The sequence below is a fragment of the Strix aluco genome, chromosome 11, assembly GCF_031877795.1.
Source record: "Strix aluco isolate bStrAlu1 chromosome 11, bStrAlu1.hap1, whole genome shotgun sequence".
Classification (NCBI taxonomy): Eukaryota; Metazoa; Chordata; class Aves; order Strigiformes; family Strigidae; genus Strix; species Strix aluco.
In genome coordinates, this window is record NC_133941.1 from 3,802,025 (window position 1) to 3,827,849 (window position 25,825).

The 25,825-nt window shown below is 38.7% G+C and overlaps 1 protein-coding gene across 13 annotated transcripts in view; it reads left to right on the forward strand.

Annotated features, from left to right (window-relative positions):
- The window catches only part of PXK (PX domain containing serine/threonine kinase like), a 37,096-nt gene that overhangs the window by 8,082 nt on the left and 3,189 nt on the right, over positions 1 to 25,825 (forward strand). For 3 of the 13 annotated variants that reach the window (XM_074835771.1, XM_074835777.1, XM_074835773.1), the window contains exons 2-17: positions 2,652 to 2,702; positions 3,376 to 3,423; positions 8,051 to 8,237; positions 10,223 to 10,300; positions 10,470 to 10,543; positions 11,443 to 11,517; positions 12,770 to 12,874; positions 13,047 to 13,148; positions 13,761 to 13,922; positions 15,204 to 15,321; positions 15,773 to 15,851; positions 18,051 to 18,099; positions 18,875 to 18,952; positions 19,369 to 19,455; positions 20,076 to 20,145; positions 21,107 to 21,169. In XM_074835771.1, coding sequence (XP_074691872.1) covers positions 2,652 to 2,702; positions 3,376 to 3,423; positions 8,051 to 8,237; positions 10,223 to 10,300; positions 10,470 to 10,543; positions 11,443 to 11,517; positions 12,770 to 12,874; positions 13,047 to 13,148; positions 13,761 to 13,922; positions 15,204 to 15,321; positions 15,773 to 15,851; positions 18,051 to 18,099; positions 18,875 to 18,952; positions 19,369 to 19,455; positions 20,076 to 20,145; positions 21,107 to 21,169 — 1,426 coding nt within the window. Of the gene's footprint in view, positions 1 to 2,651; positions 2,703 to 3,375; positions 3,424 to 7,078; positions 7,221 to 7,500; positions 7,681 to 8,050; positions 8,238 to 10,222; positions 10,301 to 10,469; positions 10,544 to 11,442; positions 11,518 to 12,769; positions 12,875 to 13,046; positions 13,149 to 13,760; positions 13,923 to 15,203; positions 15,322 to 15,772; positions 15,852 to 18,050; positions 18,100 to 18,874; positions 18,953 to 19,368; positions 19,456 to 20,075; positions 20,146 to 20,750; positions 21,033 to 21,106; positions 21,170 to 24,501; positions 24,537 to 24,807; positions 24,891 to 25,825 lie in introns of those variants that run through there. The other 10 variants (XR_012624663.1, XR_012624664.1, XM_074835778.1 and 7 more) reach the window with 10 other exon arrangements.

Here is a 25,825-nt window from a genome sequence, read left to right on the forward strand (position 1 = left end):
ATTTATGAGGATTTGGGCTTCTTGTTTTGCATGAAAATATCTTAATTATAATTTTGAATGGGTAAGAGAAGAGAACATGGAGAGACCGTGTCAGACTGACTTTCTGAAAATAGACGCTTTAATTCCAGTATAATAGTTATGTGTTTTGGTTTGCGACATCTTGGATTTCTGTCATTTCCAACCAAGCTGCTAGGACATGAAGTATTTTAAATCACTTTGGTTTTCATGCTTACTAGTCTTGAATTTGTTCTCAAGGCTAGATGGTTCAAAATTGCTACAGATATTGATGAGCTGTCGATAAAGGATATTTTAAGTGAATTTTAGAAAATGGAGTAGCATTTTTGCCTGAGCAGCACTGTGCTTTGGAAGGAAACTTCAGTAAATAAATTCTGGATTAGTTAAGGGTCAACACACAAGGTAATGCCATCTGGTAAGTGTTGCCTTTGCCTCTTGTCTGGAATAGTCGTAATTCTTGATTTACACTACTTTTCATGGTGGTTAATGTTAAATGAGAATTTAATTCTACATAGGGATTCTCTGATGTGTCCCACTTTGTTTGCATCCAGTGGTGTATTCATGTTTTTCAGTGTACAAGCTTTTAATTTCATTTCATTTGAGAGTTAGTTCTGTGTGGTTCTGAAGGCAACTTCCAAAACCAGAAGGCGCTTCACAGTACCTGAAAAAAGTGGTTAATAAATGCCTGTAGTGGATTTTTAACTGTGAAGCTGAATTTATAATACTTCATGGATCAAACACTCAATTGAATTACCTAGGTGGTATGCAGGTACATGCCAGGTAGTTATTGTTACAGAATGGACAAATTTGGTATATAAACTCAAGATGCTGGAAATGCCTTTGTTTATTTGTTGTTATTTCGTTATTGTCTATTCATGATAATTTGGAATGCAGCATTAATTTTAGTACCTGAAAAAATTGTGCATAATGCTCTGATCTGTCCTTTTTGTTTGTGTAAGACTCCTATTGATGTAAGCAGTTCAACAAAATTAGGTGGCATTTGAAATCGAAAAATTGTTCAGCACTTTACATAAAATACATTTGAAAGTTTGTACCAGGGTGAATGAAGTCATCTGAGCTGAATAACAAATGATTTATCATGTGATGCTTGCTGCACTGCAGGCAATAACTAGGTGGGTACTCACGCGTCGCTTGGCACAAATGCAAAATGCTTTTTTGCATGTTCCAGCTTAGAAATGCTGTGAGCCGTGGCTTGAATTTGTATTTGGTTTAGAATGTCTAGTTCTCTCTTTGAATTTTGTAGCTGCAGGTGTGCAGTGCGACCGAGCGTGTTCAGTGAGGAAGCCTGAAGGATTTAGTGGTACTTTGAGCACCGGTGGTGGGTCCTGCCACCCCTGGCCAAGCACAGCAGAAAAGATGAATGTGCTTAAAAGGTGCTGGGGACATAGGCCTCTCTGACAATGTCAGACTGGTACAATGGGAAGGAAAGTGTGAAAACATAGGTATCTGTGTGGCTTCTTCCCCCTCTTCTGACTCTGGGTACTCTCCAGCTTTCTTCAGTGTTGGGAGCTGTGTTTTCTCAGACAGCTCCTTACTTTTTGGCTTTACATTTTCATATTTTTCAATGTAAATTATGTGGCTGTGGGATTATCTGTGTAATAAGACTTTAAAAAGAGCTGCATTTATAGAGCATAGTATATGCAAGTGGTAAAGGAAGTCTCTGTTACTACACTTAGCCCACGTTAATTTTATTTCTTTGCTAATTAAACAATATCTAAAATAGAGGTTACAGACTTTCTAGGAAAAGGACTTGCCTTGTTTCTGAACTTTGAAATGTCAAAAGTGTTTTAAGAGCTGTTTTCAAAGTTAGAGTAGGGGTAAACAAAATCACGGCTTCCTTGAATTATGTCTGATTAGGTGTACAAAATACTTGGCATCTATTCTTGACATAATTAGATAAATCTTAACTAACGATATTGCTGTATTGACCAGGTATTAGTCTACAAAAGGTGCAGTGGAACTTGAAATGAAGAGATGGAAAATAATTGTGCTTTATGAATGTAACTGTGGTGGGAGAATTATTAATTCCTGAAACTTAGAAGTGGTTCACTGAGATTTAGATATATCTGCATCGTTAATATATAAATCATTAACATTAAGCATGCATTATAAATGAAGAATTATCACCATGAGAAACTGATATGTTCTAGTTACTCAAGCACACTCCAAAGCTTTTGCAGTAACCTTTCTTGTACAAAAATAATTAGAGGTTGGGCAGCTGTAGATATTTACTGGCATTTATTCTGTTATGATGGTGGCAGTAATTCCTGGGGGCTACTTGTTAGATGTTGGAGGTGAGGAGAGGTTTCTTCAGCTGTGGTTGGCAGAGATGTGTGGTGAGTATGCTCTTGCTATCTTTTTCCTTCACTAAACGAAACTGTTCAAGTGCTTCACAGGTCTGCAAACTCTTGGACCTCTCTGTCTTCTACTCTGTAAAGCAGAGAGACAGCTGCTAGTGATGGGTCTGAGCAAACCCAGCTCTGACCTTCACCTTGGTACTTAAAATCTGGTTCTGAATGTTTCCTAGTTGGATAGTGGTCATATTTGGAGAAGTACCTAATAACTTTCTTCAGCTCGTTAGTTCTCGTTTCTAATAACTTTTTTCCTTTTATTAGGAATATATAATCCGTGTTCAGAGAGGAGTTTCAGCAGAAAACAGTTGGCAGGTAATTTCTTAAACTGCGGTTCATGTAACCAGGATGCCTTTTTAGGAAGAGTTTGAAAATTGTCTCTTCCCAGCTTTTTAAATTTGAGCTGGGGAGGGAAATGTTTGTTTGGAATTGAGAACATGAAGTGCTTGAATACTTTTGGTCAAAAACTAAGAGAAAAACAGTCTTGCTGCCAGCTGCAGAAGGCACGTTGTCTGCTGCTGTTGTGAATATTCCAGGAAAATTGCCTGTCGTGTTACTGCTGTGTGTTGCTACAACCATCGTTTTTAAATCTCAAATGCTGGTTTGCCTGCCTTAGTGCTAAAATCACAGCCTTGCTGATACATGACCAATGAAACCTAGAAGTAGTAATGAGGATGACTGTGAAAAATTGTTGCATCTAATATGGCAAAAATGCTATGTGTGCAGACAACTTTGCTCGCAAATATTTTTTTAAGCTGTTCTAAGATAATGTTTAGAAATGCATTTTCATTCTGGTTGAGATGTGATTAAAAACTCTTCTTTGCTCCCTGGCAACGTGACATAAATCCAGCAGTTATGCATTTGTACAAAAATGGTTAAAAGAAGAAGATTATGAATGGGAATTATTTTTCTTTGATGGGATTTTGAAGAGTAAAATGCTAATGGGAAAAGTAATATGTTTCCTGAACTTTGTCTTTATATTTTGCAGATTGTGAGGCGATACAGTGACTTTGACTTGCTTAATAATAGCTTGCAGGTAACTTTCACCCTTGATACATAAATATAAAATGTCATTTAGAAGGATATATTTAAAATGGCTTGTGATATTTTTATATATATATTGCAGTGAAGAAAAAATACAAATTCACGTAGCTGTAAAGAGAAACTGTGACTTCAAATATAACTTGAATGTATACTTTTTTCACTCTTATGTTTTCTCTTGTAAAATTTTAATTTTAGCATCAACGGGATCAATTTATGTAGAAATGGAGGAAATTGGCAGATACTGAATCTTTCCCTTCAGTACTGTGACTTGTTCCGGTTTTATGTGTTATTATTTGTTCCTCCTTTGATTTGAAGAAAGCCAAGGCACATACCAACCTTATAAATTCAGCATTGAAGTGCTACGTGTCTCATTATTTATATTCATCTAAAAGCACTACCAGATGCTGCTTATCATGTGATGGTTTTCTGTATCACTGCAAAGTGTTCCTTAGTTAAACACTGGACTTACTGTGTGTTTTCTTTTGCTGTCCTAAAAAGCATTTCTTTTTAGTTTGTGTGGGAAAAAGCAGGGTATATGAGTGTGTTTGGGAGAAGGGGGGAAGCAGCAGTGATTAGCATCTACAGGAGTGAAACCTGTTACTTGAGACTTCCATAGTACTAGACAAATAAGATAAAGAGAATGCTTGTGCTATTTGAGGATAGGTTTTTGTGACTTTGAAATTTTTTTCCTTGTTAAATGTTATGTGAATTCAAGAACTTAATCCTGCTTCCACTTCCTCTTCCTCCGTCCCCCCCCCAATCAAATCAGCTATTTGCATGAAGAACCTCAGTGAGCAGAAACATGTAAGGATGTTGAATTGTGCGCTCTGATAGTCTCCTATAACTGATTTCTATGCTAGAAGGTGGATGGGAGGGCAAATTAGTCATAATTCAACAGATGCAACACGGTTGCCTTGTGGAATTATTTTATTTAATGTGCAGTAGCACGTAGGAACTTTTATCATGACCTAGAAACCTTTTGTGTGATGTGCTGAATATATGCAATGCAAAGATGTCTCCTGCTCCAGAGAAATCAAAGATTTAAGATTAGATAAGCACCCGTGGGAACACAAAGAAATGAGATAGTACTAGTTGTCACGGTACATAGTGGTCATTGTGGTCTTAACCATAGTCAAGTTTTGATAAAAATCACAGAGAGAGAATTTTGAGCAAGTTTTAAAAAGAAGAAAGAGTTCACTTTTGCAGCCACCTATAACAAGCTCCTCTTAACCATGGGGAATAGAATGTGTTAAGGCATGAAAAAGCTTTGTTGCATTCTCATTTAACTTTCAAATGAGGCAGCTTTAGTAGAAAAGGCAATGGACCTTTAAGACTTAAAATTCAGAAATGACAGGTACTGAAAAGTTAGGCCTAGGTGGAAGGTCTAGAAAGTGAAGGTAAGTAGGTTATGTGTGATGTAGTGTGGAAGGAAAAGGCCTTTGTATCTGAGACAGAGGCAAATGATGAAAGTGGAGGGTTCAGGAGATTATTTGACAGCAACTCGCATAGTGGGACAAGGAAGAATTTGAAATGAGAGAGAGGTTTTTGCAGATATAAGATACCAAGATCTGGGACAAGAATGTCAGCTGCTTGGATGGCTAGAAAAGATCAAAACAGAACCATGAAGACATACCTCTGACTGGGCTAGAAGGATGTGCAGAAGGTGGCTAAATTAACAGGTCGTGTTCTTTAGCACTTGGTCTCCTTCAATGAAAACTACTGCTCACCCTTTGTTCAGACTCCCATTTCTGCTTTCCACAGTCTGGAAAGGTGAAGATGTATCTCTGCTTGGAGACAGCCTTTCCTGGCTAGTACAGAGAGCGGCCCTAAAAGGTGTAATTCTTCATTATGTGCCCAGCAGAAGGGCAGGAAGAGAGTTTTAAGCCTTTATCAAAAATGCACAGCTCTGCTTTTGACAAACACCACTGCTCCTCCAGCCTAGTTCTATATGCCAAGGCTTGAGAGACAGCAGACAGTAGCTGGTGAGAGGCATGTTAAAATTGTTCTTTTCTCCCACTGTTTTGGAGTTTTTAAAGAATTGCTCTTTGTGATGCTGGAGCTGAAGTTTTCTGATCCATTAAGTTATGCAACACTCCTCGGTTCTTTCCGCCCAGAACTCTAAGCAACAATATTTCATCCCAATATTCAAGTCCCGTGGCATGTTTTTAAACTGTTTAAATTCTAGTCTAGTGTATATTGAAATTAAACAAACAGAACTCCAAGCAAAACAAAGCGCACACACGCACACCCACACACACACCCCAGTATAAAGCAATGAACAATAAGAAAACACCAAACCCCAGTCTCCTTCCTTCAAAACTAAAATGTTGCTGGAAAAACTGCTGGAGCTTCTTTCAGGTGTAAAGCCCCAAGTTCTTCCAGTTCTTGTAGCATACTTGACCTCTCTGTAGGTTTGGGTGGTTGTGTTTGAACACATAGCTGCAGTTGAGTTGGAATGCAACTTTTCTGATGTTAATCTGGTGCTACCTATATAATAGTAGCAAGGATTGAGAATTTCAAAGCTGTCTAGGCTAGGGGATGCAGTCCTACCAAACACCTTGGAAAACAACGAGAAGTATATACCTGTGGCCCTGATCTGCATCAGGAAGTTTCAAACCAGATTCTCTGAATGCTCAACTATGTACTGGATTGAAAAGCTCCTTCTAGACTGCCCTGCATTTCTTCCTCTTCACTTGTTTGTCAGAGATGTGTGGAGATCATTGGCTACTCTTCTGTTTTGTCAAGTGAACTACTGGTACAGTATTCGCAGCAAGCTATCTGGCTTTTGTGAAGCATTTTATTGCAGCTTTTGAACAGACATTCCTGAGCAGCCTGTGGTTTGAAGATAAGAACGTTAATTCCCAGGTTCTTCTGTGGCAAAGCCCATCCTAACTCCAGTGCTGAGCAGGGGCCACTGAGAAGTACTGCTGGTGTTTGAAAGCATGCAGGGTCTTTGCTAGGTCAGGACCTCAGTGAGGTCGTCTTCTGTGGTAGAGTGTTCTCACTGTGCTGTGTGTTTTGGCAGGTTGCTACAAAAACCTGGGGGTGAATGTTACTTTCTGCTGGAAAATAGCAGATGTGTGGTTTATTGAAGTAAGTTTTGAACAAATAATAGTGGTTTGAAAACATCTGAACTAGAGTCCTTTTCTCTCTGATGGTAGCAAGCTGTCAGGTCAAGAAGGTAAAGGTGATTATAATTTGACATGCTTTTCAAGTGAGTAATACCAGAAATGGATTTAGTTTTTGTTTAGAAACTTGTTTTAGAATTGAAGTAAGAGTGGTCTGCCAGATGAAAGTTCTGTGTGCCTTTGGTGTTAAAACTAATTGGTGAATTACTGGCTGTAAGTGGTATATTGTTGGTTTAGGGTTTATTCCTGAATATTTTTATTTTGTTTTCCCCTTGGGTGTAAAAGAACATTAAAAAACTGTCAGTGGATAGGATGATTTTTATTAACATCTTCTGTAATTCAGGCGTAGTTATAGTTCTTTTTCAGCCAGTGATTTGCAGTCAAAAACTGGGGAAGTAGAAGTGCTAAGGTTAGTGAGAGGACAACTCCTGTGTTCAAGAGGAGGTAAAAATGGAAAGGGATTGCTACTTCTGCCCCAGTTTGAACTAATCCTTTACTTTTTTCCACTAGTTAAAATGAAAGTTGGTCAAACACCAAAAGTCCCTGTCTTCTCCCTGGTGAACTGTTTGCTTTAGAAATGAGGTTATTGCATCTGGTGTAATTGATCCTGCATTACATATTTCTTGAAGATAACTCCCATGGAGATTCCAGCATACCCAAGGCAGGTGCTTTGATCTGCAGGACAACGACGTGTTAACAACATGAAAAATTTATTCTGGCAATTCACATGACGTAATTGAATATAAACACTGAAGATGATCACTTTGATCTGACTTACATAAGGCTTTGAGTTTCTGCAACATTTTTTCATTGTCCTATTTTGAAGTATTTCTCTGGTTTTATCTGAAGTTTTGGATCACTTATGTCAACATAAAACAACTACTGTACATCCACTGGTAGATTGCAGCTATTTCTGGGTTGAAAGATGTATGGCTGTTTAAAAACTGTACAGCAAAAAATTCAGAAGAGAAAATGGAAAAGTTGCACCATATTTGAAATGACAGATTTAAAATACTGACAGTAAGGACTTTAAATTACCTGTAAAGGCAGTAGACGCAAAGGAAAGTAATTAATCTGCACTTCATGAAGTAAGAAAGCATAAATCTTATCCAGAGAAAATGGTAAGGTGTGAATTGGTTTTGTGCTGTGGCAGAGGTGTGTGATAGAAAGAATTTGGCTGAAAATTGTAGCCATTTAGTATCTGAAAGTTTTGTGTAGTGATTTTAAATGCATGACTCACTAGCAAAAATGTATCTCTTCACATTTTCAGTGTTGTTCCACTTACTAATCTCTTCACAGTGGGACGCGAGCTGTTGTCTCACTAGCTCACCCTGATAACAGTACTTAGAAAAAACATAGAAGCTTGTGTATACACAGTACAAAAAGAGTTATCCAGTAGTTAGCTTGCTGCTGAGAGTCTTTCTAGGTTGCTAGTTTATATCCCTGAGCCATTTTGAGAGCAAGGTTAGTAATTCTTCCTCTCTTTTTAAGATCTCAACTCTAAGTCTACCTCTTCCTCCAAAAAAATTGATTGGAAATATGGAACGTGAATTCATAGCTGAAAGACAGAAGGGACTCCAGGCCTATCTCGATGTAATTACTACCCATCACATACTGTCTAACTGTGAACTGGTAAAAAAATTCTTGGACCCAAACAGCTATTCTGTAAACTACACTGGTAAGTAAGAAATTGCAAAACTGCATTACAGTTTCCCTTTAGCATGTGTGTGTATCTTCCATGAATGCTGGCAAGCATTTACACTGAAATGTGGGGGGTGGATGTGGGGAACAACCTTCAAAACCATCGTACTGTGCCCGTGATTATATATGATAACGTTTCTCCAGCTCTGTGCATGAATCATGCTGCAATTGTCAAGAAAATATTTGAATTATTTTACAGAGGAGAGGTGAGGGTCAAGATCTATATAAGCAGAACTTGAGGGAGGAGGGTTGGTGAGAGTGACATCTACTTTTTCACAGTTTGTGATAAATGGGGAGGGTTGGTGGTTGGAAATTATTTGTCTACCAAGTGCAAGGTGGAGTTAAGTTTGTCAGCTCTGTATTCTGTTAAAACAGCAGATCTTCTGAACACTGAATCTTGGCGTTCGTCATGGTTCTGAGGTTTTTCAACTCAACAGGAACAATTGTGGTCATCTCGTCTAGCTGCCACTATCACTTTGGGTTGTGAGACTTACTAGAGCTAATTATTTGAGCTAGGTTGAGTACTTTTTCAAGGCTTGAATAAGTCACACCCCCTCTCCCTACAAATATTAGAAAAATCACTGCATCCCTAAAATGATATCCCGGTGATCAGTTCTCTTCGTTATTAAGTGTTCCTTTGAATTTGTCTGACTTCAGCCATTGGAAATTGTTAAATATTTGTCTTATAGACTGAAAAAAACTTCCTGTTAGTGGTGAAACCCACTCCACAGATTTAGTCTGTGGGCATACTGACTCTTGCAAAATGCAAAGCTTGTTTTCATAAAAGCAGAGCCTACTGAAGCAGGAACTTACTGCTTCCTTTTCACTTGTCTTTTTGCTCCCCCTTTATGTAACGTTCTTGTGTCTTCAGCTTCAAAGTGCAAAGAACATTTCCCGGATGTTTATGATAAGCTGTGGAGGAGTTGTAAATTATTAGTAACTCTTTAAGGATACAGTTTGTCTGGCTAATGCTGAGAAAGCAATTTAAATCCTCTAGGAGACACTGTGACTTCTGTGTTAGCTCTGAGCTCTTTCATCAAGTTTTTTTCAGCAAGTTGCTGGGAAGTTAGTTGCAATCAAGTCATTGCCTATGGTCTTTGGAGACACCATCCGTTTGTCATTTCTTAGCTACTGGAGCAGTGAGCTGATATTTACTGCGCTGTTCTCTCTCTTTTTCCTAGCGTATTTTTAGAGAGAGAAGATGCAGTGCAGAAAGATCAGCATATCCATACCTTTTTGCTGTGTTTCTATGCCAAGATAAGCCATGTTAGAGAAAACTCCTTGTTGGCATGATTCCCTTTTTCCCCCTGCTGTCACGGCTTCTCACTGAGATTTCCCCTCAGATTCCTTCATGAATAAACTGGTTGTGTTCCCAGCTCTGGGAGAACTCAGTAACCAGAAGGGTGTCTGCCCCCCGCCCTGTGAAATGTGTGGATATATAACAAAATACCTTTGCCTGCACAGAAAAGGGCAGAATAACACATAGTGAGACAGAACTGATTAGTTTACATAGTTTACATGTAGTAATAGTGATGTAGATGCACGTTAAAGAGATGTAAAAGCTCTTTTACAGGTACAGCAGAAACATTTACTGATCTAATGTAATGTACACCTAGTGTGGGAAATCTTAGCTGTGAGCCTTGGATTTAGACTTGGAAATGTAGATCTAGTACAGATAGAATGCAGACTGGTAAGCTAAGTTTTCCAAAGGCAGTGCTTGCTTTGTTTTCTCTCTGGATTTGAGTTATCAGGTTAAAAATGCAAATGGCCTTTAACTGTGTTTTTTATCTGATTTCCTTTCAAAGTGATTTTGCTGACTTTCAGTCTGAATTCCTGCAGGCTTTCTTCTGGCATTGAACCTTACCTAATATGTGGATAATAACATTATATAGTATCTTAAAAAAATGTTATCTTTTTTTTTTTTTCTCTCTTTCTTCTTCTTCTTCTCCTTTTTCTTTCCAGAAATTGCCTTACAGCATGTTTCAATGTTCTTCCGATCAGAACCAAAGTGGGAAGTGGTGGAACCATTAAAAGATATAGGTAAGAAGAGCACGTATGTGTGAAGACTTGTCTGATTTTTTTTTTTTTCCAGCTATACAAGTTGTCCTAAGATTGCCGTAGTATCTTTGCTTACAGACCTTGTCCTGCCTGTAAGCTTTGTGATTTAGTAGTGTTTAATTAAAGCTGCTGATGACTCTTCTTTTTGTAGGTTGGCGTATACGTAAGAAATATTTCTTAATGAAGATTAAGAATCAACCAAAGGAACGGCTAATGTTAAGCTGGGTATATATGCTTTCATTTCATACTCAAGTCTTTCTTAATGAACCTGGCTTATTTCATTTATATTGACTACCATACGTGAGTGACAGTGAGATAGACTTAGGAGCTCAGGCTTTGAATGAGCCTTGGAAGTCCTTAGGTGGATGTGTGGTGTGGGAACTTCTTGTGTTTCTTTCCTCTGGTGGCAAATCCAGTTTGCAAGTTTCTGTGCCTGGTAATTTATTCCCATTCCTGCCCCTCAGGTTTCTGTAGTTGTAATGATGCAGCTATTTACCATAGTATAAATTTTCTTGCTGAAAATAGTAAGGTGATCCTTTTTGAAGTGGTGGGTTTTCTTCCTTGGTTCCTCAGTTGTACTGGCAAACTAATAGGTGAGAGAGGCATGAATTGCTCCTTTAAGGTAGACATGTATTGACACCAAACAGTTTGTTGTTACTAGACACTTGCTTATGCTCCTGTGCTGAAACATGCTGGCCTCTTAATTATATGAGCATAGCTGTTTGTGAGACTTCACTGGAGAGCGGATATCGCTAAAGCCTGCAGTCGGAGGGAAGTTTTTTTTTGCTGGAGAGGAAGAAGGTGGAGGTTTAAGCCTTATCAGTTCACAATGCACACAGACCCCAGTTTGGGGTTGGCAGAGTTCATTCAGTGGTGGTAATGCACGTCAGATATGGGGGAGGAAGGAGGCAATAATACTTACTTATGGTCAGACGCTTTGTATTGTAAAGCTGTGGCCTTATTCAGCCTCTTCAAGTTTCATTCTGTATGTGGAATTTCCTTGCTTGCTCTTCAAATATATCTTCAAGCAGCTGTCTTAAATTGTGAGAGCAGAATATAGATCACGTTTTCCTTATGGAATGCAACATCTATTATGATGCCATTCTTTTCCTATTTATTTTCAGGCTGATCTTGGCCCTGATAAATACTTGTCTGACAAAGACTTACAGTATGCTGTGAAACTTCTTTCTTCCTGTTCTGTGAGTATTACTTGAAGACTTTTAAATTGTGCCAGCACAAAAGTGCTTGTCAAGGACTGACCTTGCAAAAGCACATGTAGCCTGGTAGACATAGTTTGTAATTTTAGAGTTGCTTTCATTTAAAGATGTGCGAGCCTTTTAATTACGTTTCCCACACAATATGAAGTAACATGTTCTCAGCACAAATAATAATCCTGCAGAATTATTGCAGGAGATTCAGCGTTGTGGTTAATTGTATTTTTTTCTTCTTGTGCAGTACTATGAGATCACGAGCTTTTATTTCAGCTCCTCAACACGTCCAGGCTGTTAGGATAGTGCTGTCTAGGTGTAATTGCTAACCCGTGGGCTGGGGATTGTCTCAGGCAGTAGTGGATAAGGCAGTGGAATGAGTGTTGTTATTCTTTCAGTTCTTTGAACTTAAGACAGGAGCATTTTAGTAGAAGTACAGTGGAGGCTGTACAATTTTAAAGCTCTGTGCAATGTCACATTATAAATCCAATAGGCATCTCTGTCTGAAAAACTCCAAAAGGAGTTTCTCTTTAAGGACGTTAAGCATGTGGGAGACTGGCTGAAAAGGATGGTATTTAAACTGGTAAACCTCTGTGCAGTCCTGGAACCCAGCAGATATGCACAACAGAAGAGGCTGAAAACTAGGCTTCTCAACCCCCAAACCTGATTGAAACTGATGGATTAAAATAAGACATGAACAAGGGGTCTTTTCTTAACTAGCTATTTCAATTAGTATATGTGTCGCATGTGTAATTTACTTCCAGCTGTGCTGTCTCATTTGGTTTCACAAAGTTGCAGGAAGTTGTTATAATAATTTCTGAAGACATAAAAGTGTTATGACAGCTATTAATGCCAAGTTTCCTTATGTGACATAGTTGTATAAAACCGTGAATGAATTTATTGGTTTAGCATGACTTAAACCTGCAGTAAAGCTGCTCATGTATAAGTGCTAATGGTGCTGGATTCTTCATTTGTCTAAACGGCCAATCTGTTTTGTTAAAAATAGTGATTTTTTTTTCCTTTTTTTTTAAATTTATGTGGAAATTGAACAATGTCCTTGTGAAGTTTTCTTTGCGTTTACTCCTGGTTAAGACTGAATAACTTGAGCAAATGTCACTGACAGAATCCAATTTATTACCTTAAATATATAATTCAGGCAGAGCTTTTCTTACTTGTGAATCAAGCAAAACTGAATTACAGAATCTGTCATCTAACACTTACCTACAGTTTCTTCTTTTGGCAGCATCCCTATATTTACAAAATCACTTTTGCCACTGCCAATGAATCTTCAGCGCTGGTTATTAGACCATTCAGTGAAAAAGGGACACTAAAAGACCTTATTTATAAGGTAAGATCTCCACCCCCCCCACCCCCCCCCCCCCAAAGTCAAATGGTAGAACGCTTGCTGGATTGACCATAGTATGTCTTTTATAAAACTGTTTACCATCTATTGCTAAACAAACTAAGACAATTACTAGCTTTTCTGGGCATGATACTTGATATGTATGTTTCTTTTGAAGGCAAAGCCAAAAGATCCATTCCTGAAGAAGTATTGCAATCCTAAAAAAATTCAAGGTCTTGAACTTCAGCAAATAAAAACATATGGAAGACAAATATTAGAGGTAGTATTTTTTTTTTTGCTTTATTTACCAGCCTTTATGATCTCTTTTTTGGTTGCCAACTGGTTTAACTAGAAAAAGTAGACAAACTTTTGAACATACAAGCTTTATTTCAACAGCAGACTTCAAAGCTAAATGTAAATTGAGATTAACTGCTGGGAGTTGAATGTAGATATGTATGTGTAAGTCCATTTCTGACCAAAAAAAAAAAAAGGCAGTTGGTACGTGTGGAGCTTAAGTGGGAGAGAGGCAATAATGGAGTTTTTTCCTCATGGAAAAAGGGAAAGAAGTAATTCATTGTCATTAATGTGTTTTTTTAAAATTTTTATTCAAACTATAATATTGAGTAGAATTTTGAATTTTAGTTTCAAGATCTCTTTGGGAGGTGTCTGTAAGCCTGCTTTGGGGATCAGCATCAAATGTTTGTTTTGCGAGAAATGTTACCCATGAAATGGAAATGAATAGTCAGCCAAAGATGATGTAGGTAGAAGATCAAGTTGAGCAAGCAATCCAAATAGGGGCCTCATTATGTATCTGCTTTGGTATTGGAGCATTTAAGATCTTGAGATCATCAGAGCATCTTGTGACAGTGCTTCTGTATTGGATTTTTTTCAGGTATTAAAATTCTTGCATGAGAAAGGATTTCCTTATGGCCATCTTCACTCTGCCAATGTGATGTTGGATGGGGACACCTGCAAGTTACTGGATCTAGAAAATTCCTTGTTGGGACTTCCATCATTTTATCGATCATACTTTTCACAGTTTCGGAAAATTAATGTAAGACTCAGACAATTAATTCAACTGACTCTTATGCATTCCTTTATCCTCAACTTCTGTTTGTGGAGGACTGACTAGAATGAAAAAAACCTCTCTGAACCCCTTTTCTTTAATACTTTTCTCCATCCAATCCCTTTTCTGCTTCCTCCAAATCACTGTCTGGCTGCAAAGAAGTTTTGTTGCAGCACACTGGAGTGAGGCTGAGGCCAAAGGTAAGCAGGTAGAAGGGGACTGCAGGTGAGTGTTTAGGCAAACTGCAGTTGGTTTTAAGATCTTTTTCCACCCTGGTCTTGTATTTCATAGGAATGTGCATATTGTCTACCACACTTTTTCACTTGTATGTCTGTACAATGAGTGCAGCTTAGGTGGGACTAGTAATTAGCCTTGTCTTTGGAGGACAGTGTGGAAATTGGTTAGATGCTTGCAGATGTCTAGCTATTAAAAACTGGTTTTTATTTGTTTGAAGGGTGTCTCTTAACTGAAGGCTTGCAAAGCAAAATATTATCTTCTTACAAAAATATGAAAACAAAACTTGCCCTGTTGCAGCAATAGAGTCTTCTAGCCAGCATCTTGTCCTGCCTTTAAGTTACTCATTGTTATAAATTCCATACAGCATCACGAGACAGCTGCTTACCAACCTTGCTAAACGAGTTCTACTGTGTTGTCAAAGAAACTCCAAAGTTCATGGTTAGTCCAGCTCTCTTAGTGCCATCAAAGCTCTAAGCCTCTTCCAATATGAGGAGCCATTTCTGTTTAAATATGATTCAAAAATCTTGTAAATATGCTGTCTGGGAGCTTAGCATGTATATACAGCTTGTACAAACCTAAGGAGGAGTGAGAGTCCTAAGTTTTTTGGTATGCATTTTTGCTTTTTATCTACCTCTCTGCAAAGTGACAGTTGGGCATATTATGAATCTCATTCTTTGCTGTTTGACTTAGCTAGGAAAATGTGCTTGGTTGTGATTTGTATCAATGTATGGCGCTCTAAACTCTGTACGGAAAAAGTTTACTACTTTACGTGTTTTTATGACTATACTGCTATCCCATTTGTATCAACACATACAGAAAGACAGCAGTAGCTTCTTTAGCTTGAGGCATGAAGATTTCCTTTGAGCTAAAGTTGTGTGGGGAAGTGATTGTGGTTAGGAACTGTCTTTATGGTTTTTCTTTTCTATCTTCAAATGCAAGTCCATTTTTAACGGGTTATTGTGTTTTCAAACCAGTTGTGAAAAAGCGATTAGTTCTAGCAAGCTGTGTTTTTATTTTTTTGTTCCTCCACAGACTTTAGAAGGTGTTGATGTACATTGCTTTGGACACTTACTGTATGAAATGACGTACGGAAGACCCCCAGATACGATTCCAGTAGACAGTTTCCCTCCTGCACCATCAGTGTTTGTTGGTTAGTATGCAAATGAAAAAATACCAGTCTCAGCTTCCTGGGTACTCTTACTTTTTACCTAAACTGAAGTGCTGTGAAATAGCAGCCTAAGATCTTTGCAGCCTGTGACTGGAAAGAATTAGTTAGTAATTTGTAAAAACAGAAAATGTGTTCTTCCTGAAGTATATGTAGCATATAAGTAAAACTTTTGTTTTAATTATTAACTGAGTGATAAAGCAGTGTGTAGTAAGTAATGAGATGCCTGGATTCCCTCGCCTCATGTCTAACATTCTTGAAAAGTTTGTATGTGTAATATAACATTATAATAAAAACCACATGCCACAGAGCTTCATGACTGCTTAGTTGATGCAATACTTAGGGGAACATCACACAGCAGTGCCAGACGTTCATTCTAAATCATTTGCTATCCCGCCGTGCAAAAATGTGTTCATTCTTATTCTTTCTTTGGTAGTGTCTGTGTTGGAATCCATTCTGACCTGTGAAGCTATGAAGAATGGCATGCCAACTGTTTCACGGCTCTTACAGATGCCGTAAGTCTTGTTTTATATTCATAGCGATGTTTTTAATTATATTAGGAGGAAGAACGTTTTTGCTCTTGTTCCTTTTTGGAAAGATTTGCTTCTTATTCTAAGGGATGTATAGTGTATCCCAAATGAAGCTTTAAAATTGATAGGCTTTATAGAACTTACCCCTTGTGAATATAATAGATGGTCATTTAACATTTCTTTGTCTCATGGTGTGTTGAAGCTGTTATTGCATGCATTTTATTTAGCATGGTGCTATGGTTTAAATTGATCCAGCTATTAAAGTAGCGCAAGCATGATTAAGGTAATATACAGATTGTTTTAAAGCATTTAGAATAAGGAGTCTTTTTTGCCTGTCTCCTTTAGACCTACTTCAGTAGATTTTGCTAAAAGTTTGCTTATGAGTAGCAAAGTAGATCTCTTGCTCTGCTCAGCAGTGACACTTAGACTGAGTCTGGGTATGAAATGTTGTGTAGAAGTTCTGGCTGGTTTCTTGCAGGGCTGGCTTAGGGATTCTCTGAAGCATAGACAGAATGAATTTTCTTACAGGCTGTCCTCCCAGTGATGCAGTGAAGTGGTAAGGGCAGGCATGGGGCAAGACTAGGATGCAGAAAGGGAGCAATGTCAGTGCATGACTGAGCTGGAGATCATACCTGTCTGCAGTGCCATCCTGCCTGCCATTAGGAGACAATATTACCAGGGAAATTGTCTGCTGTCACTGCTGCGACATGTCACCAGCATGCTGAGTGTAGAACCACAGTTCCTGGTGGGGGGTTCTTTTATTTTTTCTTAACACGAGGCGCCAGATTCACAGCCTCATAAATGACAGATTGCCCATACCTAAATCTGGGTCTGATCTCACAGTATACAGATTGCAGTACACTTAGAGCACACTCCAAGATTTGTATTTCCTGGTTTGGAAGAGTCACTGCAGGCTTGTGTCAGCCTTCAATTCCTTCTACTCTTCCTTTCCTCTGCTCTTAAAGGAGGTGGGAGGTAGAGAGAAGAATGTAAGCAGGGAAGAAATACTATAAAACTCTGTGAATACAGGAATATACCGGTCTTAAAACATGTTGAACAATCCGTGCCCTACTCTGTCTGATATGTAGGATGTTACACTACATTCCCTTCATACCAATACTCTTCATGAATGTGTTCTATGTAGATGTGCAATGTAATTAATGTAATTTAAAGCAATTAATGTAATGTAAATATTTATTAACCTTTTTTATTTATTATACCCATATAAACTATGAGTTTGCTTAATTTTGCAAGGACATGTAATCAGAAAGGTTCAGAAAAATTCTCTGTAAACAAGGATGAACCTTCATGGGTTTTTTTACAAGTCTTTTAAAATTTGCTTTATTTCTGATTTTTTTTCATGGAATGTTCTTCTTATAGACTTGATTCTAGATGTGAATTTGTTTTCTCTAGTACAGGTCTGTGATAATTTTCTGTAGTGAACAGCAGCAAAAGACTTCTGAAATATTTATCTCAGAGCCAGGCTTGAGATCTCTTTTGGGACAGTTTTCTAGTATGTTCTCCAGAACAAAGTATCTTGAAATGGACTAACCAGTTTATTTTCAGACTACCATTGCCCTCTAGTGTCTTTGTTTTGGATGGAAAAGGATTCATCATTTATGCTGTTGCTGCTGATACTATAGAGGGGAGAGCAAAAATATTAGAGTACTTTCTTTAGTTGCCTTTGCCAAAGTACAGACAAGAACCCAGATATCTTCAAATGTTAAGTTCACTCATTGATCTTTTATACGGTTCTTGTTAGTGCTAAAACAATACTCGTGCTAAGAGAGTTTTCTTAAAAAGAGCAATGATTTTGTTTAGGTGAAATTTAAAATAAAGTCCCTGGTAATCTTTTGTCATTAAAGAATCCATATACTTTTAAGGAAAAGGCGTTCTGTTTTGGGGGAACCTTCAATCCCTTTGATAATTGTACCTGTTCTATCAGCTTTCAAAATACTTCACACAGTCTTGCTTACTCTGCCATCAGTAGTGGCTACATTCTGAGGGTTGGGTGCTGCTCATTTTACAGCAGTGCTTGGAAAATAAAAAGCAGTACCTAAAAACCTGTGGAAAAAACCCAAACAGTGGCTGAGGGAGGAGAACAGAGAAGGAAAAGTAGTATTCTCACTGTGGTTCTATCTCTTGGGAATAATATTTTTTTTTCTTTTTTTCATCTGCTCACAGATTATTCAGTGACGTCCTGCTAACAAACTCCGAGAAACCACAGTTTAAGGTAGAGTTGAACATCGATTTGCTGATGTTTGTAGAAGTGCCAGTCTGTGGGTAGCTACACATGATTGACAGATAGAGTAGAGAAGACCTGGCTTTATTTGGCTTTATGGTGATTGTCATCAGTATTTGAATTCCTTTACTGAACTGTACCCAAGAATGTTATATCACCCCTTAGAAGGGGGGGCATGGTGTGACCCATGAGTGTTCAAGTGCAGTTCCTGTCCTGGAGCTCATTTGTGTGACTAATGATGGTGCTTTATCTGAGCAGAGGCTGCTAAGTAATGTGGGTCCCTTACAGTGAAAGCAAATGAGTTGCTAAGACCTGTGGAAACTCATTTTGCTGGGTGAGACCATCAGCACATTGTTGCCAGCTCCAGTGCTGCAGTGCTGGGATTTCTGGGGAGCCACATCTGCTCCCATTGGGGAGCTCCCCAGAGCACTTCTGGAGGGCATGTGCTGTGTGTCTTGTGTTGTCACAAGGCACAGGGCAGTTTGGGGATGTGACTGGAGAATCAAACCAGTTAGCTGTCCCTGCCATTAGGGTATCCCTTCCATTATTTGGTGTTTCTTTGTCCCTGCTGTTAGATCTGTAGCTAGGTTTGGAGTGGCAAACATGCATCTAGAGTCTTCTTTTCTCCTTCACTAAGGGAATAGTGTCAGAAATTGGGGTTTTAGATGAGCAACGTGAACAGATGAACGGTGAGTTTTGAGTGGTGAAGTTGTGTTTTCCTTTATCACATTTTGTGCTATGATTTCTCCCCCCCGTTCTGTGTTAGATTCCTACAAAGCTAAAAGAGGCATTGAAAACCTCCAAGGAATGCACGGAAAAGCGATTAACAGAAGAACAGAAATTGGTAATGTCTGCATTTCTTTACTGTATTTCCTACAGACGTTCCATTTCATCTTATTGCTTTCACATGGGGAAAGGGAGTTTTTACTCAAAAGAGATTTTGAGTAATAAAGGCTTTCATCAACAGATTTGCTTTCACAAAAATGCAGTATGAGGAGGTGCAGAGCAGCTGTTGTGTGGCATTTCACTGTTCTAAGTGAGGCAGCTTCATAGGCAGTGGCTCCTAAGTTAAAGGATCATTTTAACTGCAGCATGAGGCTCCATCCTCTACCAGCAACAGTAAAGATAAAAACTAAAAATGAAAAAACTAAATATGCGAAGTGACTATAGTGTGTTTTCTTGCACCCCAAACATATGCCTTGTTTGAGAATATTTAAGATCTTAATGTGCTCTTTTTCTGGTTTTCCCTTAATTTTGAAGATTCACCAGCACAGAAGGCTGACAAGAGCTCAATCTCATCATGGCTCTGAAGAAGAAAAAAAGAAAAGGAAGATCTTAGCACGAAAAGTAAGCAATCTTTAAATGGGTTTCTCACACAGAAAAAGACCTCTATCTTTTCTGAATGTTTAGCATGCACAAGCTCAGGTACGCTGCTCTATTCTGTCCTGTGTTTTTCTGTACTATTTCCTCATTGTTTTTACTTCTGTAGCTAAGGAATAGATATTTTGAGAAGTTTAAGGTTAGAATGGTAGCTGATTTGTGTATGGTTTAACCTGTTTGAGGTTGCTGTATGAAAACAGTCCTAGTTAACACCTCACACACAGATGACAACCTGTGCTGCTTCCTGCTGCCCAGTGAGGGGATTAGAACTTTTTTTGGTCTGCTCCTGCAGCACACTTCTGCGTTTCTCTACCTTTTTGGTGGGTCAGTTTTCTGCCTTTCCCTTGTGGTCAGAGGGTGCTGGAGTTGCTCTGGTTGCTTGCCTGGAAATATTTGAGCGCAGAACAGCCTTGCTGCTGTTGTCATCACAGCAAGCACGTGTTGGGTGTGGGGAGAGGGATGTTGGGCGTTGATAAACCTTGTGTGATACAGTGGATGGCTGTTACAAATCTGTGTGTCAGTTCAATCCTTATCATGGGAATGAATAATCGCCTTCCATCTTCTGTTTCTTTTGTTCCATTTTAAAGAAGTCAAAGCGCTCTGCCTATGAAAGTGGGGAAGAACACTCAGCAAAATACAGCAACTCAAATAACTCAGGTAACTACAGTGAGAAGAGCTTGCTTCTACACAGCTATGTCAATGTTTTTGTTGTTGCTGTTGTTTTCTGGCTTAAAAGATCCAGGGTCACCATCAGTTTACACATTAATATTGGATTACCAAAGCCTAGTACCACTGCTATGGGTATTCAATAACAGATAAATCAAGGGCTTAAAAATATTGTCAGTGGTAGATTTTTCAGCTGCCTAATTTAAAGCAATGTGTCCTGTCTTCTGTGCCCCATTCCTCAAAAACATCAGTCTCTTCATTCTGTTTGGTATTTGAGCAGAATAATAACAACATCCATTATTTGGGCCATTTAATAATGCAGCCTTTAGGGAGAAACTCAGTGGTGATCTGTATTCCATAGTAAGGTGTTAAGATGAATGAGAAAATTATCTGTTCAATTGCAGCTTCAAAACCAAATTCTAAAACAACAGAGCCTTTTCAGGTCTTTAGTTAGTTAAAAGGAATGGTCGGTACTACCGAACAATTTCAGAGTTGACTTGCTTGGCTAAAATGTGTCCAAAAGCAGCCTATTGTGGAAGAGTCAGATATCAGAGTAACTTGTGGAGTACAGCAACTGATTGAAAATCATCTCTTAGAAGGAGAAATGGGGTGCCATCCATGCAGTGGCACAACTCTTAAGGAGAACAGAATTTGGACGCTGAAATCCAACAGCCTAAGCAACAGAAAAGAAGTGTTTCCCATTGAGGAATACTGTTGAGTGAGCTTCTTATGTGTTTGGACCTCCTCTGGTACTGTGTACTGTAAAGCCTCTCTGTTCAGATCGGGTCTGAGTGACACTGTTCCCATGAATGGGAATCTTTCCCAAGATTTCAGTGGAAGCAGGATTGGATCTTCAGTCAATAAAGTTGGCCTCTTTCCAACAATCTGTCTTGTCTGACTGTGTTGAATTTTAATGTCACAGCTTTAGTTACTAGACTGTTGTTTTATTTAGCAGGCTCTGGGGCGAGTTCCCCATTAACATCTCCATCATCCCCCACTCCGCCCTCTACAGCAGGTAAGTTCAAGAGTCATTACAGTGTTTGTCATCTTCTTTGTGGTTTTTTTTCATTCCCCCCTCCCCGCCCCTCAACTGTGGGTGTTATTCCCAAGGATGGTTAAGGGATGGTGGTTTTCAAGGATGGAACACAGACACTTTGTCTTGTGTCAGCCTGAATGTGGGCATGTGCTCTCTTTTGAGGGCCACAGAGAACTTTTTAATACTGTACTTTTTCATTTAATAACCTTTCTTGAGATATACATTCTATAATTTACCCATAGAGTATAAGTGCTTGCTTCAAAGTCTCTGTTACTCCATTCCTACCGACATTGCTACTTTCCAGACACTTTCTGGGTCTCATGTTGCAGTATGCATTTGTTCTGATGTTAATGGTCAGCTGACTCTGAAATACTGTTTGTTGATCCCTTGTTTCTGTGTATTGTCTCTTTACACCTGTACTGCTGTGATGTAGTTTCAGGAACTTTGGGTGTGAGAAATTCAATGGCTTAAGCTGCATAAATCTCCCCAGTTCTGCTACAGCCCATTGATAACACTGGTAGAACTGGTAGAAACAAGTTAGAGATTGATTTGAGTTAAAAATAATATCTTTATTATTTTTGCCCAGTTCTGTCTTCCAGTTTGCTGTGTAGCTGTGCAAACAGTTTTGCTAATGTTTAGGGCAGGTGGTAGGAAGTGGTGAAGAATCTGCTTGAGTGGGCAATAGAAATGCTCGTGAAAGTTTTTACAGGATTACAAATCTGAATTTTGAGTGATAGTGGATGTGCTTCAGTCTGAAAGGCTAGAAGAGGAGTGCTGGCAAACATTAACAGCAAAAGGTGTTAATGGAATACATTTCTAGAAGGGAAGCAGTCCATAGCATTGCCGTTTGTTATGATGACTCATGCCATATGATTTCTAGTCCCAGGAACTTTCTACGCAGCACAACTCGTTAACTGAGGCCATGCAATCAAATTTGTTTGCTGTGGATGGTCTTTCAAAGGACACTGCAGTCTGTGTAATGTAATTCAAATCAGTCATGCTGAAATTCAAATTAGTCATTTCTTTGTCAAGTTGAGGGTATGCTGAAGTGTATATTTTATGAACTAACTTCTCCCAGTTAGTCTAAACAAGATAATTACTGTGTTACACTGTTGGATGTACTGACTCTAAGCTGGAGGGTTTATTTCAAGTTCTGTATGTGTTAATAAGGAAGTAGCTGAAAAGGCAAAAGAAATCCTTATGCCTCCAAAACAGACAGATGTTTAGAAAACTTTTTTTTTCCTGCAATAAAACTATCTTTTACTTCCATTTTTACTTGAACCTCTTGAAACTTGGTTGAAAGCTTTTTAAAGTTTTGGCCATGTCATGTAGGTTTATGTGTAGACATGGCTCAAATGGCTAAAAATGGCTCAAGTTTGAGCTAAAAATTTGGCTCTGTTGTTCAGACCACATTGTCACAGTGTGTTGGTCATCCTGCTGCCAGTGGGCTCATGGTGACTTGTGGTGATCAGCCCCTTTTGACATGGTGCATGTGGCCCTACCCACATTCAGATTGGAAAGTGCTTTAGAGTGCCAATGGCTTTGATCCTTTTCATCAGGTGTAAAGGCAAGTGTCACCATTTCAGGAATGCTTTTCTGAGTAGAATTCATAGAAGAAACTTCAGTTATTAGTTCTAAGGGAAAGCTAGCACTCCTCATTTTTTTTTCACCAGCATTGTTGTAGCTTTAGCATTCTAAGCAAGTATGCTATTACTGACTCAATGAAGGACTCACTGGCCCCGTGATAGGACTTTCTTTGTGACAAGTGATGCATGTGCAGCTTATATATCTCTCTTCCAGTTTTCTTGTACTTACTAAGGATATTTACCTCTAAACTAAAATTGCTTGTGGGTATCAGTGTGGTGAGATGACTCTCAAAAGGGGAACGAGGCTTTCAGTCTGTCTTTGTGGTTTGGTCATGGTTGTTTTAGACTCATGGCATCTCAAAGCATCTTGCTGATATGACGCCATGGCAAAACGAAGGCCGACATGGAAAAGTGTCCCCAACAGAAGCTCTTGCCCTTGTCCTGGCCTGTAACCAACCAAATCAATGCAGTGTGTGGGTATGTGCAGAGCCAGAGACACTGACCAAAGGGGAACAGGCTCCAGGCTGACATGCCCTGGGGAAGGAAGCTTGTTCAGGGGGTTTCTCATGTGTTGGGAGGTGCTTTGTCTCTGAACAAAGGCCTTGTGAGACTTAGCTTGCAGCAGGGTGCTTGGTATAGTCAATGCAAAATATACTAAGAAATAAAATGATTGCTGGCTTCAGCTGTCTTCGTAATGACAGCTGTAGGATTGAATGCATGACCTGCTTCGAGGGGAAAGGCGGCTGCTAGAAATGTAGGCTCTCACGGGCTTTTCTCATTGACTAAAATGTTTTGGGCTGGTTTTGTTGCAGATATTCAGCTAAATAACATCTTTGAAATGCATTGTTTAGATTGTGGCAAGTGATTCCAATGTAACTTCCCGTGTTTCTGACATTTTCCTTTGAATGTCTGATTCTTTTTTCTCCACTTGCACAGTTCTTTACTTCCTTGAAAATCTGTTTTCTTTGTGGCTATAAGCTATGGCTAGGATCAGAAAGGATGCAGAACACTGTGGTATAGGTTATTTAAAACTTCACTGCATCTTCTCCAAATCCAATAAACCCATAAAATACCAGTGAGCTCTCTTACAATAGAGAAAAGTTTGGAGGGTGCCATTTTTGCTTCCCTGTGGGAATAAAGTGAGAGAGTTGTCCTTAACTTTAGCTGTCTCTTTCTGTGCTGGTTGTTCTGAATCCTTCAGTACAACATATGTGTCATACACACCCATATGGTGCATCTTTTCTGCCCTTCACCTTTCTGTAAGATAATTTGAATGCTTTAGTAAGTGCTTTTCTTGAGTGTCTCTGACCCATGCAGCATAAGTGTAAATACAGGTGTTAATATGACAGGAAGTGTTCCTTGAACAGAATGGATTTTGTCTTCCATGGATAATCATCCTGCAGATTTCTTGTTAAAGCTCTCTAAATGCACTTTAATCCTGTAAAGCTTGAATTATGGCATGTGCAACGGAAGGCATGTATGTTGTATTTGTTCATCGGGTATAACAATGCTTATAGCATGCCAAGTCGTGGTTCGTTATTCAGAATCAAAGTATTGTATATATAATATGAAATAGTCAATCTGCTATCCTCATACTTGTCAGTGAATAAGAATGTATTGATTTTTGTACTAACTTTTCAGCTAACAGTATCTGTTTTTCTTACTTTGACGTGAGAACCAGATGATTAACTTGTGTCCTCTCTCTTTCTCTGCTGTCTTCAATAGAGCATGCATCATTTTGAACGTGAATTTTCGGAAAAGTAAGCTAATGCTGATTTATCTCTTTAAAGATGCTCTGTTTCTCTATGGGAAAGTTGAATGCAAATCTTGAACTTGCTTAGTATTGGGAGGGAATAGAAGAAAAAGATCGGAACATTCCTATGGATTATTTTAATGAAATACAGCATCTTTAAAAACTCTATCACTAAAATGATTTTCTTTGTTTGCATCCCATTCTCAGCCAAGTTTTTAATGCTGTTTGCACAATTACTGTCACTTTAAATTCATAATTAAGTTTTTGTTTCAATTCAGGCATCAAGTTTACAGCATCTGATTTACTTCCTATTCCTTTTAACACACTCTTTTAACAAAAATGTCCCTGTAAAAAACCCTTGGTAAGTTCCTGTTTGAGTGTTTTATTCTTACAACTGCATGAATGAATAAAATGTGTGTTTTCAGGCAACTTCTTCCAACATATGTATTGGAAAGGTCAAATGATAACTGAGCACTTGTCGCAAATTTTTTTTTCTAGTAAATACAGGAAAATACTACACTGTTGGGCAGAACCACTTAATCTGTAGATGTAACTGCATACAAGTACACAAATGTGAACTAAGATTTCCTTTGCACCACTCGTGTCAAGAAGGGAAGGACAGCTTGGTTTTGATTGACTGAAATGAATAAATTTGAAGATTTTTAGTATCATGCTCTTAATTAATAGATTCAATATGTAATGCTCATAGCTAGTCAGATACCATTCTAAAACCTGTGTGTATTTACATTTTAAGGCAGAGCTCAGGTGTAAGAGTATCATTGTCTGTAATCAGTCTCCCAAGAGTTTAACCGTATATTGCCGGCAGCTCAATTTCAATAGCGAGTCCTGAGGAATTTAACAATTTTACAGGAAGGAAGGTGGCCTCTCCCCCTACTTCCCTGTCTTTTGTACCCCCCTTGTAAAATAACTAGGCCAAAATTTGAAGATAACACATGGAATCTTGGCCTAATAATACTTAGTGATCCAAGCATTTTGTGGCTTTTTTTGTTCCATTTCTGTCAAACCGCGTACCTTCTTTCACTGCATGTGTTACCCCTGTATTTGTTATTCCATACAGAGTTCTGGCCCCCGTTTTCATGGTCATTCCCTATTGCATTTTGTAAAACTACTTGCATAACCTCTTCAACCTCACCTTGCAATTCTAACCAAAAATCTTGTCTTTGTTCTCTGCAATTCTTCCACCTCTTTCAAGCCATTTCATTTATGATTAGCTGGTCTTGGGTCTCTTACAGTAGTTCATCTGATCAGTTTGGTGATAGCGTTGGTATGTGAGTC